General features: G+C 31.7%; 1 protein-coding gene across 1 annotated transcript; it reads left to right on the top strand.

Annotated features, from left to right (window-relative positions):
• Window positions 1-3,912: 3,912 nt before the first annotated feature.
• On the top strand, window positions 3,913-15,422 carry LOC149476864 (general odorant-binding protein 19d-like). The gene is made up of 5 exons (XM_089711425.1): window positions 3,913-4,067; window positions 5,054-5,155; window positions 9,872-10,045; window positions 10,515-10,756; window positions 15,336-15,422. The coding sequence occupies exons 2-5, from the start codon at window positions 5,060-5,062 to the stop codon at window positions 15,367-15,369; spliced, it is 546 nt and encodes a 181-aa protein (XP_089567551.1). The 5' UTR covers window positions 3,913-4,067; window positions 5,054-5,059; the 3' UTR covers window positions 15,370-15,422.
• The last annotated feature ends 1,304 nt before the right edge of the window (window positions 15,423-16,726 follow it).

Below are 16,726 nucleotides of genomic sequence, written 5' to 3'. Positions count from 1 at the left end.
TGCTACTAATGAATATTAGAAGATCATCTTGGTCTGAGCTGAGCTAAGTATAATTCATCTAAGTGCATTATGAATATTTCAAACGTTTTACAGTCCGCTGTTAAAAGGCATATCTTAATGCATTCTTGGAAGTACTAAAAATATGTCGTAAAATGCCAGGGCGGGTTAATTTATCAAAGCGTGGACACTGATGGAGTGCATTTTCGAGCAAATGGCTGCTTCTATTGTGTCGTTAAAAATGCAATACATTAGAACCTTCTGGAGCAAATAACGTGAACTTTATGATACAGTGCTTCGCGTGGTGCTCCGATAAATGGCCAATGTTCAGAACAATTGGCCAGTATCTCTGTGATAAATTACGTCAAGACCCACCCAGTCATTTTTGCGAAATATCCCTCCATCCATTATCTATACATTTTGTCAAACTTCTACTTATGTGATGGTAGAATAAAATTAGAAAAGAGGATCTTTAATATTTACTTCATATTTTATATTTTATCCAATTCATACACATACCCATCAAAAAGGGATGGATTCGTGCAACATGTCTACCTTTATGCCAATAGAAAAAATTATCTACTAATCTAATATGACCTTATTATTTCCTTAAAACCAAATTTTATGCATTCAGGGTCTATTTTTAAAGTGAATTTTTCCCTTATTTTTCGCCATACAAACCTTTATAACTAACCAATTACCGCTTTTTCATGAATAGGCGACAACTTTGCATGTCTCAATAGCTATTCGGTAGTTAACAAAAATTGCTGAAAACTATTCGATATTCACAGGAACAGTTTTAAAACGTTGCCGCTTTAATGAAAATTGTTACTGCATTTTCTAGATGCATAATGAGCGTCAACGTACTTCATTCATTAAGGCCGTAAACTTTTTATGAACGAACTTTTTTAAAAAATGCCCGAAGTTTGTAATTGATTTTGTAATTAAAATTCCTACTTTAGGGAGCTGAAATTAACGGATTAACAATTTTACACTTTGTATAAATGGGTACAGCCGGTCGTTCACTCGGAAACTTTTATTTTGTGTTCAGGTTGTTTTTTTATGAAATTGGGTCTTGAATTCATAGAACTTGGTGGTATAATGAAATTTTTAATATAACACGCTATCAAAGTCAATATTTACAGGTATTTATTTAAATTTCAAGTAAGATATAAACATAAGATTTCTAGAATTCATGAAGATAATCGCTTAATTAAATCATTAATGTTATTTTCGTCTCTAAATTTAGCAAAAGACATTTTATGGGTTTGTACATATAAGCACTCATCATTTATCACAATCTCAAGTGTCAAATTATAGATTGTGATTAGATTATCTGTATCAAGACTACTTAAAAGGAACCCGTTCGTGCCCCAACCTATTTGCAAAACATCCAATCCTTAAAATTCAACATTTATGTTGAATTTTAAGGATTGGATTGGATGTTTTCATTTATAAATGAAACAGAAACTTAAATATTACTAGAGTAATTTTTAAGGTCCTTTCCTTCATTTATTTACTCTCGAATCTAAAACGGCAAATTCCATATGAGCAAACGCCTCAACAATATAAGCTGTAAATTTAATTGTCACGCGATAAACAAATAACGATTCCCGTAATGAAAATTCCACCGCAACATAAAATGTAATGGAAAAACAACAAAAGAAATTATATTTACACGAGAACGCGGGATGATTCGCTTTAATTATTCCCGAGGACTTTAAGTGGAAATGGTGTCGGATATTGCCGCCAATTCTTTTACAATATCTTTTATACCAACTTTTTTTATATATATATCTCGGTAGGTATACATTGAAGAATAAATAAATACAATGCCTAAGTTTTTTTTTAAGTAAATCTTCTTTAGGCGCGTGGAGAGTACAATTTCAAGGTCGTGTCATAGAGTCAAGATTCAAAAATATTAAAATCGTCACCGTCATAGAGTAAGGTGACGATTTTAATATCTTTGAATCTTGCCAAAGAAGTTTCACTTCTGACACGTAGGTATGCTCGGCATTCTCGCTCTTTTGAATTTCAATAATAAACGGAGGTATTTATTATAACTTTGCATTATTGTTTGCGGGTCAGCGCGCTAACATCACGGCGAGCAAATTGATTAATAAATCGTTTTTTGACGTGACAACGTCTTATAATTCGATAGAGCCGGCTGCACGCACGAAAAAACATGACTCATGCGGCGTTACCTTGCTCTGAGGCGTTCCATTTAGGCTTGAAGTGCAAGCGAGAGCGCGGAACGAGCGACAAAGAAGCACAATCGGAAGTTGTCACGTTCAACTATCGTCAGTAAACCGACTTTACAGACAACCAATTTTTTTTGTCTTTGATTTTCTCTACAATCTGTAGCAATCCACGGACCGGGTGCCGTGTTACAATATGAATCAACACAACAATCAATATCTTTGAAAAACATTTAGTTTTGTTGCGTATTGTTATAAGAAACTAGCTTTCCGCCCGCGGCTTCGCCCGCGTTTTCAAAGAAAAACCCGTTCCCGTAGGATTTCCGGGATAAAACCTATCCTATGTCCTTTCTCGGGTATCAAAATATCTCTATACCAAATTTCATGCAAATTGGTTCAGTAGTTAAGGCGTGATTGAGTAACAGACAGACAGACAGAGTTACTTTCGCATTTATAATATTAATATGGATTGCCACTTTGTGGCACAATAAATAAATCTACATATTTATTTTTTTAAGAGAAAAGATTTGTATGTAAGTATTTTTATAACGAATTTTATCAAAAAGTACGGAACGGATTTAGATGACACTTTACAGTAATAAAGGTCTACATATACATAATAGAGGTATAGAAATTGTACTTGATTATTCCCGCGGGTTCATCCGCAGGTTCACCGTGCGGCATTATATTATGTGCATAGAGAATAGAGTTATCTATTCTATCGATAAATAGAATAACACTTCGCTAATCTTATGCACTAATAACTCGAGAGATAAGTGGTTGAACACAATGTCTCATTAGATTGTAGTCTCATAACTCATTAGATACAAACATAAATAGATGTTCTACTTAATTCTCAACTTTATGGTGACCATATTATTTCTTATCGGAGATAATATGCTAGAATAGAAAATTATTGCAATTTAGAGCCTTACTGACATGTTAATAACCAAAACAGCATTTAAATAGTAATAGAACCGTAGCAAAAAGTAGCTTAATATACATTTCTCTGGCATACCTATAACCTAACTATCATATAAAATAGCTTCATTATGAAAGAAAAGACAAGCAAACGAACACACTTTCACATTTATTATTAAGGATATAGTTAAAAACCCTCATTTAATAATTACCATACCTACTTTTCCAATTTCCTGCAACATTCCTCTGACAGCGTGAAACATTAAAATTGGGGGCATACCAACTCAGATTGCAACGTGCCGATGTCAAGCCGGTGAATCTACCTTGCCATGAAATTTAAATAGCTTTCAAGCATTTAAACGATGTTTAGATCTAATTATATATAAAGATAAAACCGTTCTTGATGATAATATTATATTAGTCTTTAAGTATAAATGTATATTTAAAGGAGTATGTTATTTATACTGCAAACATTTCCCAAATGTACAAATGATCTCTTAACACTTCTAACACATCCTTACGTAATTTTTAGAATTAAACAATATTTATATAGTACAAATTCAATGTACATACGATTACCTTTTACCTACCACTCCTAAAATGTCATTACGTAAGCTTGACTAGAGTTGGATTGAGATGGCTTTGAGCCATAAGGCCGCCATTTGTACCACTTTAGTATAGTTTTTGTTTTACTTTATTTTATAATACCAATATACAACAAAGAATAAATAACTAAATAAGCGTTAGAATTAGAACTGTAGTATATTCGAAACCAATACTAAACTCATAACTTCCATCTGTCGAACAGCAAAACAAAAAACTAATATTACGAGCATCTGGTGAAAATAAAAAAATAACAATACGAATTGTTGTTCGTACAATCGCGTGTTACTTTTTATAAGCGGTTTTTGTAACAAGAAATGCATTAGTGTCGATAGCACCTGGTTAAACGTAAGTGGAATTTTTTAATTTATCCCTTTTATAAAGAACAGAATGAATAAGCTAAGGAAATAAACAAAGGGAATAACAATCGTGAAATTCTTTTTATTATAAGAACTCTAGGTTTTCTTTGTTTCTTTAAATACATTTTTATGCACACTTTATTGAAAATCATAGTAACTTTAATGTAAATAATAATAAGTAATATAACTAAAATATGCATTCGTCTACAAATTATGATTATGTACAATGTATGACGTCTTCACGTAAGATGTTTTTAAAAGTCTTAAGTAAAAATAAATCCACCACGTTTCCATTATAGATACCAATTTCTCATGTTCTTAAAAAATGTAAGCATTTCATACTAATAAGTCAACACATAATTTCTCCAACCAACTGTCCTTTTATCGAAGAAATATTTAAATATTGAACGAACCTCGTTAATTAACTGTAAGCAATCACCCTTTTAATATTTTTCAGTGAAATACTTTTCCATTTACCCTCCCACAGAGTATTTCTTATTCAATTAGTGTCGCTAAATAGATTATAAAACAAAACACGTTCCCTTTTTACTTTATTATGCGGCATCTAAAAGTTATTAGCGAAAGGTTTAGCATACCGTAATTAAATTCAGCTTAAAGGAAAAACACCATTATGTTTTAGGGAAACAATGTTAATGTTGTATGTATGTTCAATATCCTTAACATGTTATGTTGACAATATTAAACATAAATAATTGGCAGTATCACAGGCCTCATAAATATGAAAAAAGGTTTTGTCCTTTTATCAATAAAGTCATATTTCAGCATCATACGAATGCTGAATAAGCCTGATTATTTATTTTAATTTTAAGGCTCTATAATCTATATATAACAGTTTTATGTAATAAATAATTTCCTTTTATTACCAAAGAATTTATAGCATAAATAAGTAAGTTGCAGAATGATAAAACGCTTCTTTTCGCTTCAATATTCAAATACTGCGTCAATTATTTACAGAAAATCATGTTAAAGTACGTATTTATCTGCTTCATTGGATACGCATCGTCTTCACGGCCTCATGGATTCTCCGGGACACTCGTCGATTTTACAGATCCAAAGGTAATTTTATAAAATTACGACTATTCGCATCACTTGCCTTTGTTACATTCAATATATTTGCTTCTATGACATGTTGTTAGAGACTGGGTTAAGGGATGTACTACTTGACTTATAAAATGTGATAGATCTTTATGTATCTCCTTTCTTATGTCATTCATATAATATTTTGTTGTGTAAAAATTAGAGACACGACAATAAGTCCAAAAAAATATATTTCTAGGTATTTACTTTTTAATTAAACGAAGAAGTAACATTAAAACTAGTCGTTCAGCGGTATTTCCCTGTGTCGTATTTATTTTTCGGATGATAATGCTGTAGTTCTCAAAGTTTTATTTAATTTTAGCATACATTTTAACATTGACATACAAAAATTAACTACTTCAGTGTTCAATCAGTTCGCTAAAAAATGTTTTATTCTAAAATCGTACACAACCGTTTCAGTATGATAACATCAAATACGGGAAAATTGAATGGGAGAATATCAGCCAAATGTACATCGTGCCAACATTGTTTGACACATTTTGTTATTTTCGACTTCATGTTGATTTTATAACGTTGCATATTTTTGATGGCTTTCAAAAATATTCAATGAAAGCGTATGCGTTTCTGTATGGATGGAAAAGAATGACTGCAGTTTGAATAATATTTACAAAATAATAGTTGCTTTTACTGTATTTGTGAACAGCGAAAAAACGAATGAAGGCAGTCAATAGCAAAATATCATTCAAAATCATATAACTTTATGTTGAGGTATTACAAAATAATATTATATTGAAAGTATTTTGATTATTGTTTTACATTGGTACATTATCTACACTAATATTATAAAGAGGAAAACTTTGTTTGTTTGTTTGATTGTAATGAATAGGCTCATAAACTACTGGACCGATTTTAAAAATTCTTTCACCATTCGAAAGCTACATTATCCACGAGTAACATAGGCTAGGTTTTATCCCGGAAATCCCACGGGAACGGGAACTATGCGGGTTTTTCTTTGAAAACGCGGGCGAAGCCGCAGGCGGAAAGCTAGTTTAGATATAATACTTTATTGGAGATTATTTAAATTATTTCTACGATAAGGCATATCGTTTAAAAGCTATTAAACCAAGAAAACGTGTCACAAGATCCCCTCGAAATAAGAAATAGACTTATCAGGCCACGTAAGAACTTTATGTTGGGTGAAACGAAGAGCCTTACATACAAATGAGTTGCTATTAAGAATAAACAATATAACACGAGACAGATTTACATAGAATAAATCGCTACACAAAATAAAACTATGACATTCGTATTACGATTCTAGAGCATAACATTAGTATTCAAATGTATTTAGATCAAACGAACATAGAGCTAGAGCAAGAGCATTCTTTCGGGATCTTTTAGTGTAAACGAAAACTCAGTGTTGTTCAGTAATAAGAACATTACATAGAATCTTTTCGAACGCGCTAAGAACCATGAAAGCATGCTTTACGCCTGTTTACACTAAAATAATTTGTCATAGTGGGGTTAGAATGAGCATTCCCTCGTTTGATCTAAATGCACCGTACTCCATTATGAAAGTCTGAAAAACCAATTCACATAAATTACTCTAACAATAAAAAATATTATTATTGAAATACTTTAGTCTAAAATACTGAAACAATATTATTTACTCAAATATTAAGCTCTAACAACAATATGAGGTGCGCTAAATATTTACAGAATTATTCAATTTTGCATATAAAACGCTTTTCAGCATAATATGGCTGCTATACAGTTGAATTTGAGCGGAATATTAATTAGTTACAATCAAAAACAGTTCAACCATACACAATACACATCATCAGTAAATAAAATAATACAATTGTAACTTTGCATGCAAATATAAGTGAAACAGAATGATGGAGCATGCAATCAACCCTCATTCTTATGCGGATTTAATTTTTTTACTCCATTTGATTCTCTATTGTATGTAACTACACTACGTTGAGTTCTTAAATCTAACGACCATAAGGAATCTTTAAACTATGGAATAAAAAAGAACATTTGTCGGTTGGACTGCTATTTCTGACTATTACGGCAATCATTCATTCTATACCATTAAATAATTAAATTAGAGTGTCTGTTTTTAACTTAGATCATTAAGTAATGGATGGAGCACGCTGGCAAATGTTCTAACTAAACTTTCTGCCGGTTTTGGTGCGGGGAGGGTAACTCACACTTTGAAACACAATCACACATTCACAAAAATAATTTGTGTCTTTACAAACTCAAACTATTACAAAATGGACAGACTAGCATGTTTTTGCACACATACATCGATTACACAGAAAAATCTCTATACATATACGTAATAATACAATCGCTCTAAAGGGATGTAACCATATCGATATTACAAAAATAATAATTTTGTTGAAATTAGAAATAACATAATATTATATTCATAAAAAATACTAAACAGGTCATTTGTAACGTTTTCATCATTATTATATGCATACGAAAAAACAATAAAACGCCATTTTATTTGTATTTGAATATGTATTTATTCAACACATCACATATTATATTCAATAAAATAAATATCGGTTAAGAAATTTTTATTATTTCTGTACCGAGGTGTCCATTCTGATTTTCTCCCACAGCATTCAATCCACCTTAGCCTTAAAGCAGGATTTTTTGTAAATCTGAAATATACGCAATATTCGTACATACATATAAACAAAGTAGCTGCTCCGCGCGGTTTCACCCCCGTGGCTCCACTCTTGTTGGTCGTAGCGTGATGATATATACCTTCCTCGATAAATGGGCTATCTAACACCGAAATAATTTTTCAAATCGGACCAGTAGTTCCCGAGAATAGCGCGTTCAAACAAACAAACAAACAAACAAACTCTTCAGCTTTATAATATTAGTATAGATTACATAATAGAAAGGTTACAAGATTAACATTACAAAAAAAACGGCTAAATGCGAGTCGGACTCGCGCACGAAGGGTTCCGTACCATTAAAATGTTCTGCCAGTTAAAAGTAACCGAGCGTAAATTTTAATAAATATATACAAGACTTACAAAATAAACATTATACTCCTTTTTATGCAGTTGTGTAAAATTTTAATATAATAAAGATTAATTCTCATCTCATTTCAAATTATACTTAGAAAAATATTTTTTTATCGACGTTCAAGTTAAAAGCAGTCCGTCACTAAGAAAGTCGTAAAAATTTACGACCTTTTAAGCGACGAGTTTTTAAATTCAACTCTATCACTAAGTTCATAAAGATTAAATTTGAATTTCTCTTCAAGATAGTCTCGCTACATCACTTTATAGTCTCGTGGGGAGTGCGGTTCAATATCGCGTTCTAAATTCAACTTTATCGCTTAGTTCATAAAGATTAAATTTGTATATTTTCTCTTCAAGATAGTCTCGCTACATCACTTTATAGTCTCGTGGGGAGTGCGGTTCAATATCGCGTTCTAAATTCAACTTTATCTCTTAGTTCATAAAGATTAAATTTGTATATTTTCTTTCCATGATAGTCTCGTGAGGCCGCATCAATGATCGAGTACACACATGACTCGATTTGTCTTGATCATATCGCTATACGATACATCGACGATTATTAGAAATTGCATTTAATTAGAAATGTACGTTAAAAAAATAAAAAAATATACATAAATGAAAGGTTATTCCATCTTTTTTAATATTCGACATGTTTGAATTGCTTCTGCAAGACTTGACAGTGCAAAACGGCATTTTTAGCGGAGCACTCGCAGACGTCCTTTCGATGTTTTACGAATACGCAGAGTGTTCGTAATCGATTACGCAAGTAGTTTTTATGAAAGCATAAGATTTTTCGATTCGAATAATCTTATACCTCGGCAAAAGGGGAAACGCCTGCGTGTGTTATCCATTACTTAATGATCTAAGGTTTTTAATATTAAATTAACCGCATTTTACTAAATTAATATGGGTGTACCAATATTAATTTACATGTACACGGTACACATCCAAAGTAGTAAATGTTACAATTTTTGTCTGTCTGTTTGTTCCGACTTCCGGCTAATCTCTGGAACGGCTGGACCGATTTTGACGACTTTCACTGACTAACTTAGTCTTTTTTTATACTGATATTCCTAAGGGAACTTTAGGGTTATAAGGAAAAACTTATTTACGTGGGTGAAACCGCGGGACGCAGCTAGTTCTGTACCTAATAAATATATTCGAAAGTTACTTTTGCATTATTAAAGAGTTTTGTAAGTTAAGTAGCTGTCTTGGATTTTATGTTGCTTTGTGTACATGTACGTTACATGACTGACTTTTTTATGTTATCAATGCGTTATGTAGTATAAAGTATGCCATAAAGTTGTTGTATTCACCCTTTAGTATCAAATAATAAAACTTACAATGTTGGCTTGAATTTTTCTAAATATATGTACCTATACGAGGATATTGAATATTTTCAAGTGCATTTGTTTTTATAAATACTATCTTTACGGTATTTTTTTTGTCTTCTCCCGCACATTCAAACACGCTAAGGTTTTTTTGAAGTGAAACTTCTCTACTCGCGCCATGGCAATACTGTCACGTATCGTCGAATCTTGCCAAAGAAGTTTCACTTCTGACACGTGTGCTCGGCACACACGCTATTTTTTATTTTAAATGTCATGCGAATGTGACCATGAAAAATAGGAGTTAAATTATTTATTTACGAGTATAAAATTAAGTTATTCATTAACAGGTACAAGGTCACCTAGACGCGCTGGTCCGCATGGCGCAGTCGTGCGTGATCAAAGTGCGAGCAACGCCGAAGGACGTCAGGGCTTACTTCACCAATTCACCACCCATCACCAGGTCGGGGCAGTGCTTTGCTGCGTGCATGCTTGAACAGAGCGACGTTATTAATCATGGAAAGGTGAATTTCGACTTTAAAGTATTTTTTCACATAGTGTTGTTTAGATATTATTAGCTACCTTAAATAATGTATCCAGGAACCACGCGCATCGTTTCGTCAGAAATGACGATAATATTACACGTTTTTCAAATAATTATGGATTTAATTTTGAAAACGCAGAATTACCTACAATGATTAAATACTAATTAGCTTGGCTCAATTTTATTTTAATTAGAATATTTACTTCAAAATATTACCATCACAAACTAAGATGCAATTTTTCAATAGTTTGTAAAACTATTAATACGAGTAGCGCTTGGACAGATTTTAACTTGACCCATAGTTTATGACACTATATGATTTCCTCAGTTTCTCATGCACTTACCAATTAAACAATTATTTTATATACATGTTTCAAAGTAGGTAAATTTAATAAAATGTTTACAGTCCCTCCCTATCTATATTATTTGAATAAAAAATATTTTTCTAGGTAAACCGCGACCTGCTCATCCATCTAGCCAGTCTAGTAAACGGCAAGAACTCCCGCGTAGTCCGCAAACTACACAGCATATCCCGCCTTTGCCTGGACAGCATCGAGGGCATGTCCGACAGATGTCAACTCGCATCCACCTACAACGACTGTCTGAATGAGAACATGATTGAATTTGCCTTCCCGCTAGACCTCGCGGAGGAGGCGGTGAGGAAAATGCCGTTCCATTTGATACAACCGAAGTAAGTTTATTTGTTGAGGGAGAAACCTAATTTAGTTGACGGAACTCGGATAGATAGTATTACGTTAGAAGCATTCCGTCAATGCTACAAGTAAAGAGCCTACAAAATAAACATCATAATATTATAATATAAAAGAAAAGAATCATAATTTTTTGTAAATATAAAATTCTGCAATCTAAAGTAACCTAACGTTTTATAATTTATTACAAGGGTGACACAATTATTTTCCAATTTCTCGGATCATTTTCATTGTAAATTAATGGATTAAAATAATGACCATGCCCGAACCTTTGAACCCAGCTTGTTAATCAAATATTGAGTTCCTTTCAATCACATCCTACATTTCCGTCCCTAATTTCTTTTGAACTCAAAAGCTCAATATACATAACAAAATTGTTAACGAAATTGTTCTTGTAACAAGTTATGCAACACGCTTTTCCTACATAAAAAGTATACTTAGTTGGAAACTACGACTAGCATAACCTCATAATGTATTCTACAAATCACACAGTAAATAAATTATAATATACACGATGTTTATCTGTCAACCACAACTTAAAAAAAACGTATTTAACAATATACACAGATGGCCAAACGTAAAAGTCGCTTTTGAACTATCCCCAGATCTTGTAAACAAAAATAGCAACACAAAAGATTCACTCAACTGAATACACCCTTAAATCCTAGCTTCAAAATGCACTATAAAAATTTCATAGGTGTGTATCGTAACGTGTACAAAGTTAAACAATGGCTGTGAAATGGAAACAAAACAAAATGGCGGTTCTTCGACACGGCTAACAAAAGCGTGACATAAATATGAGTTATCAAAGAACTAACAAAGGGCACAAAGAGGCAAGTGTTACACCTACGGTTGTACTCTGTAGTGAGCGTTTTGTGGCTTCAAAAACTGTGCACGCTAAAATTAAAAATTACTTGAAATGTAAATATAAAATGTAGTAGGGTTTTATTTGTTGTTTTGTATTTATTATGAATAGTGGGGATTTTATTTTTGAAATATAATAATATTCATCTATCGTCTATTATAAATTATAAAATGTAGGATATTCGCCAACTATCTATCGAGTAACGACAATTATCGTGTCATGCGGATAACTTGTTTTAATATAAAATATTGAAAACATTCTCACAAGTCACAACCTCAACATACATGATAACTTACAAATAAAAGTTTTTTCATTATAAACCATATTAGTCTCATTTCATCTTACTAAATTCAATTAATTTACACAAAATGCTATACAATATAGACAATTAGTGGCAACGTTAAGTAATATCATTTTACTATCTATAAATTTGAGCAAACACACATTTATTCCAGAGCTATGAGATGTCTGAAGTATGCAATAAAATAAATGAACCTTGTTTTATGCGCGTTCAACCAGGTTTCTTTATATTTAGTATTTCAGTAATAACCAAAACGGCTAGACCTATTAAAAAGCACTTTCATGAGCAAATAACCTCCTTAGTTTTAACCCCATTTCGTAGAAGTTTATGCTTTTCCACAATGTTTTCAACACGTGTTTTATCTTACATAGTTAATCATAATTTGTATAATGCAGTAAGGTAATTTTTAACCAAATGAATGAAATAATGTGTTTGGACTGTTGTTACCTTCGTATTGTCCTAATTACTATCACTACATAGTATAAAACAAAGTCGCTTTCTCTGTCTCTGTTTCGCATCCATGCGGCGATTTTTTTAATAGATAGAGTGATTCAAGAGGAAGGGTTTAGTATATAATTTATTAGGTTTTAGACAAAGCTGGCGAAGCCGCGGGCGGAAAGCTAGTATTCTTTTGTAATAATGTTCTCATTAAATACATACTGTATTAGACAGTAGGACATATTATTGAAAATAAAACCTTTACAAAATAAATCTGAGGCCCGATATAAAATACGTCCCTGCTAACTATCGAAGAACCCGATCTAGGTTAATTTCAAATGGATCCTTACAAGACACACTTTCATCGTATCTTCAGAGAATAACATCTTAAACGAATATGGACAGAATTTGAGACAAAACTTTGAAGTCACATAACTTTTACTTACAATCGTGAGTTTTGAAATTCAGCAATTTTCGTAATTCAATAAAGCCACAACTTAGAGATAAAACGTTTTATCGAATAAATTATTACTTTTATAAACTTTTTCGTGATGGATAGTGTTGTAAGAAGGGTTCAGCCTTAATCTAATTATGTATCTTTTTTGCTCTTGAGGGACAAAATAATTTAGGCAAAGTTTTTTGATGACCTAGTTACTGGTAAAACCGGTGTATAGAGCGACCTATTTGGATATTTTAGTTTTTTTTATTGTTTCCTCCTATTTTTTTAAACTTGACGATACGTTTGACTCGAAATATTGGCTTTGCAAGCAATGCAAAAAGATAAAACCTGGATTTTGTTTAAAAAAAAAATTGACACGTAATAATTTGTAAGATTCTCTAATATAAAATATTACAGTATCTTAAGGTATCCGGTATCAGCGTTCTGACCATCATTTTTAGAACCGCCCTGTAGAACCGCCATCCTATTACAAATGACCCGTAATTTTGTGTCAGTGGGTCATTTGTAACAGGATGGCGGTTCTACAGGGGTCTTAGTACGCAATGACAAAAAGAAAAATGGTGGTCAGAACGCTGATACCGGATACCTTAATATACTGTAATATTTTATATTAGAGAATCGATTATAGTATCTTCACCGTGTGTGACGCGCTTAAGGCTTATTGGAAATTTTCAAATACATAATATTACACTACCTACATGCCATGTAGTAGCGTATCAAACAACAACAGTTCAATTAATTCGATAACCAATCATTTGCTAATTTAAAAGTGCTTCTAAGTATTTACAAAGCAAATTCTACTTCAATTAAATGCATTACTTATCTACTCTTTTAATCTAAATCTATTCGATTAAACTCCATCTTTTAATTCGTATCGTAGAACAAGAAATTTAATAAAATGTTCGTTCTTTCTTTCAAAGTCGTTACAAAAATGTTTAATGGAGCGAATGGACTTTATAGCGGTCCATTTTAATAGCTTCAATTACAGATACCGTTTGTATAATTTCACCTGCGATTTCTTTTACCGATTCGGGAAGGACTGGTGACTAATTGGTCAGTATAAAGCCGTTTACAGATAAAATTTTGGAGCAGTAACGTGAATTTTCTGTTGTTACGAAATTCGTAATATTTATCGCGTATTAGTTGAAAGCGTTTGGAAATTAGATTGCATTTTAGAAGGTTAGGTTGTAAATAGAGAATTATTGTATGTATTTATGTATAATTAGGTATAGACCCTACGTATCTTTATGTACGTATATAATATAGTTCTATTGTAATGAAAACTAAAGAGAAATATGATACACATATTTTTATTTAAACATTGGAGTAAACGAATACTGTTTAAGACACTCAAATAATGCCCAGTGCTTAAAATTTGAATCATAATTGATGAATATTACAATTCATAATGATGAATTATTACGATTCCTTCACAAACAGATTTGTATAGCAATTAATCGTGAGCTTACCAAGTCTTAGATTCCTTCATTTAGATTAAATGAACTTCGTAATATTTACAAACTTGTTTCCAATTTAGAAATTATTGTTACTGTTTTGTTTATGTTTGTGTTAAATGATCACACACTGGCTAAAGTCATAAAACAATTGCGGTGTGTCGCTGTCACCGAACCGATAAAATTAATGGCCCATTTAATGGCCCTATCATACACAATGTTGGTAATCTGGAAACGGCACATATTGCCGCTTTTTGACCCATTTAGGGCAATTCAGTACAAATGTAGGTTATGAATGAACTCAATTTTTAAAGTATGGATTTCAAAGAAGCGTATGTATGCGTCTTTCAAATTAAATTGACTGAGACAAAAACTATCGTATTATTCTCGTAATTATCGTATATTTTGTTGTTTTCTTTACCATTGATTGAAAGAAAGATGATCAAAAATAAGTCAGTCGTGAGTATTACGCTGACCTTTGACCCGTATTATTACATTTCGTCTCAAAGCTTCTAGATCTTTATTTAACAACGAATCAACTCAACGCTAACCATATTTGTGGACCGGAAGACCAGGCTAAGTGTCCTTCCAAATGACAATTACGTGATCAGAATCGACAATTTTACAGGCCTACTCCCAAGTAACAATATCTAATAAAACATTTGAAATACGAAATAGTTTTTTCGAGTAAGTTTCGTACGTGGGTAAAGCAGATTCTGATAAATTATTGTGTATACTTTTTTGTTCAGACAATACAAGTTTTGACAGTTTTGTTCTAATCTTTTGTAAGACGTGGGTAGTTTGAGGTAACAGATTTTTTGAACCTTAAAAGGGTATAAGAGGGTCAAAGTTTTCGTATTATAATTTATAGCGAGGCCAATAGTTATGTATAATTTTGAATACATTATTAGATCGAGTACCCTATAAAAATAATAATACATTTTCTTTTGTAATTACATATTATACCTACCTCAGATTACTTAATACTAAAACAATTACTACATTATACCTTATATTAATAAATATTTTCTCTTTGTTTCAGTTTACCACAAGAATTAAGGCAGACGTCGTTTTAAAGCTACTATTTAAAAGTTTATATTTTTCTACAAATTAAATTATTCGAAACGAAGCAGAGTATTTTATTCAGATGCTTTTTAATGAATTCTCAAGCATCCATCCATTAAAAATACAGTATACAGTAATAAATTGCCTCACCTAACGCTAGCTTGTAGTAATAAAGGTTTAAAATATATTTTTAGTCTGAATAATGCTAAAAAATACTATTATGAATAATGAAAAATGCTCTATTCATAATTATAAAATAATTGACAAACAAATGAGTAATCTTAATCCAATAAATGAATAGTTTAAAAAATATGCTGTCATGACACAGTTGGTATTTATCTGAAACCACAAATTGAAATATTTGCTATTGACGTAAAAGCAAGTTCTTCTAATATATATTATTACTAGGTTTCCGCCCGCGGCTTCGCCCGCGCAGTCAAAGAAAAACCCACATAGTTCCCGTTCCCGTGGGATTACCGGGATTGCGTCATTTTCCTTGGATAAAAAGTAGCCTATGTCCTTTCTCGGGTATCAAAATATCTCCATACCAAATTTCATGAAAATTGGTTAAGTAGTTTTGGCGTGATTGAGTAACAGACAGACAGACAGAGTTACTTTCCCATTTATAATATTAAATATGGATATAGAATTTCTATATTCCGTCACCACTAAGAAAGTTTTAGAGTTTCTGGGAAATGAGCGAATTTGAATTAATTTAATTTCAATAGACTTCTATTTGAACGGATTTTCATTTAAAATTAGTTTATAATTGTTTCGTGGAAGAAATTATTTCTGAGCTGATGTATCTTCAACAATAATTTAATTCTAAGTTGATTTTCCTATTTTAATAAATAAATCTTTTTAACATATCCTTTGTAGAAATTGATAGATCTATACATGGTACATATTTATTAACTTTTCTTTTTTTAATGCCTGACTTTTATATTGGTACACTGTAATATAATAAAAATACAATAAAAAGTATCTCGAATCTTCTGAAAGAACATAACTTTGAATATTTATTAATGTCAATGTACATGAAAACCAGACCCTGGACCCTCAGTTCAACCATTGTATCTGCCACTAGACGAGTTTTAATCAAATATATATTTTATGTATTATATTATATACTTTATGTATACTTTCCCGATCGAATTTTAATTCATGTATATAAGAATGGTTCATAATAACATTTTTATACAACTATAGCAGTGATGGTTGAGGCTCAATCTAAAATTGGTCAATTTGAGAAAAGACGAGCATGCAAAATATTACGTTGATTGAATCGGAAAATAAAACATAGCGTGCCTAATAAATTAACAACAATTTGTCTTAACCTCTGTCTGTCTGTGTACCAAAAATATGCAT

Source organism: Colias philodice, chromosome 26 (assembly GCF_061535455.1).
Source record: "Colias philodice isolate Cphi_HAF_F1 chromosome 26, ilColPhil1 Martin Lab GWU primary, whole genome shotgun sequence".
NCBI lineage: Eukaryota > Metazoa > Arthropoda > Insecta > Lepidoptera > Pieridae > Colias > Colias philodice.
This window is presented reverse-complemented; position numbering and strand designations above follow the sequence as displayed.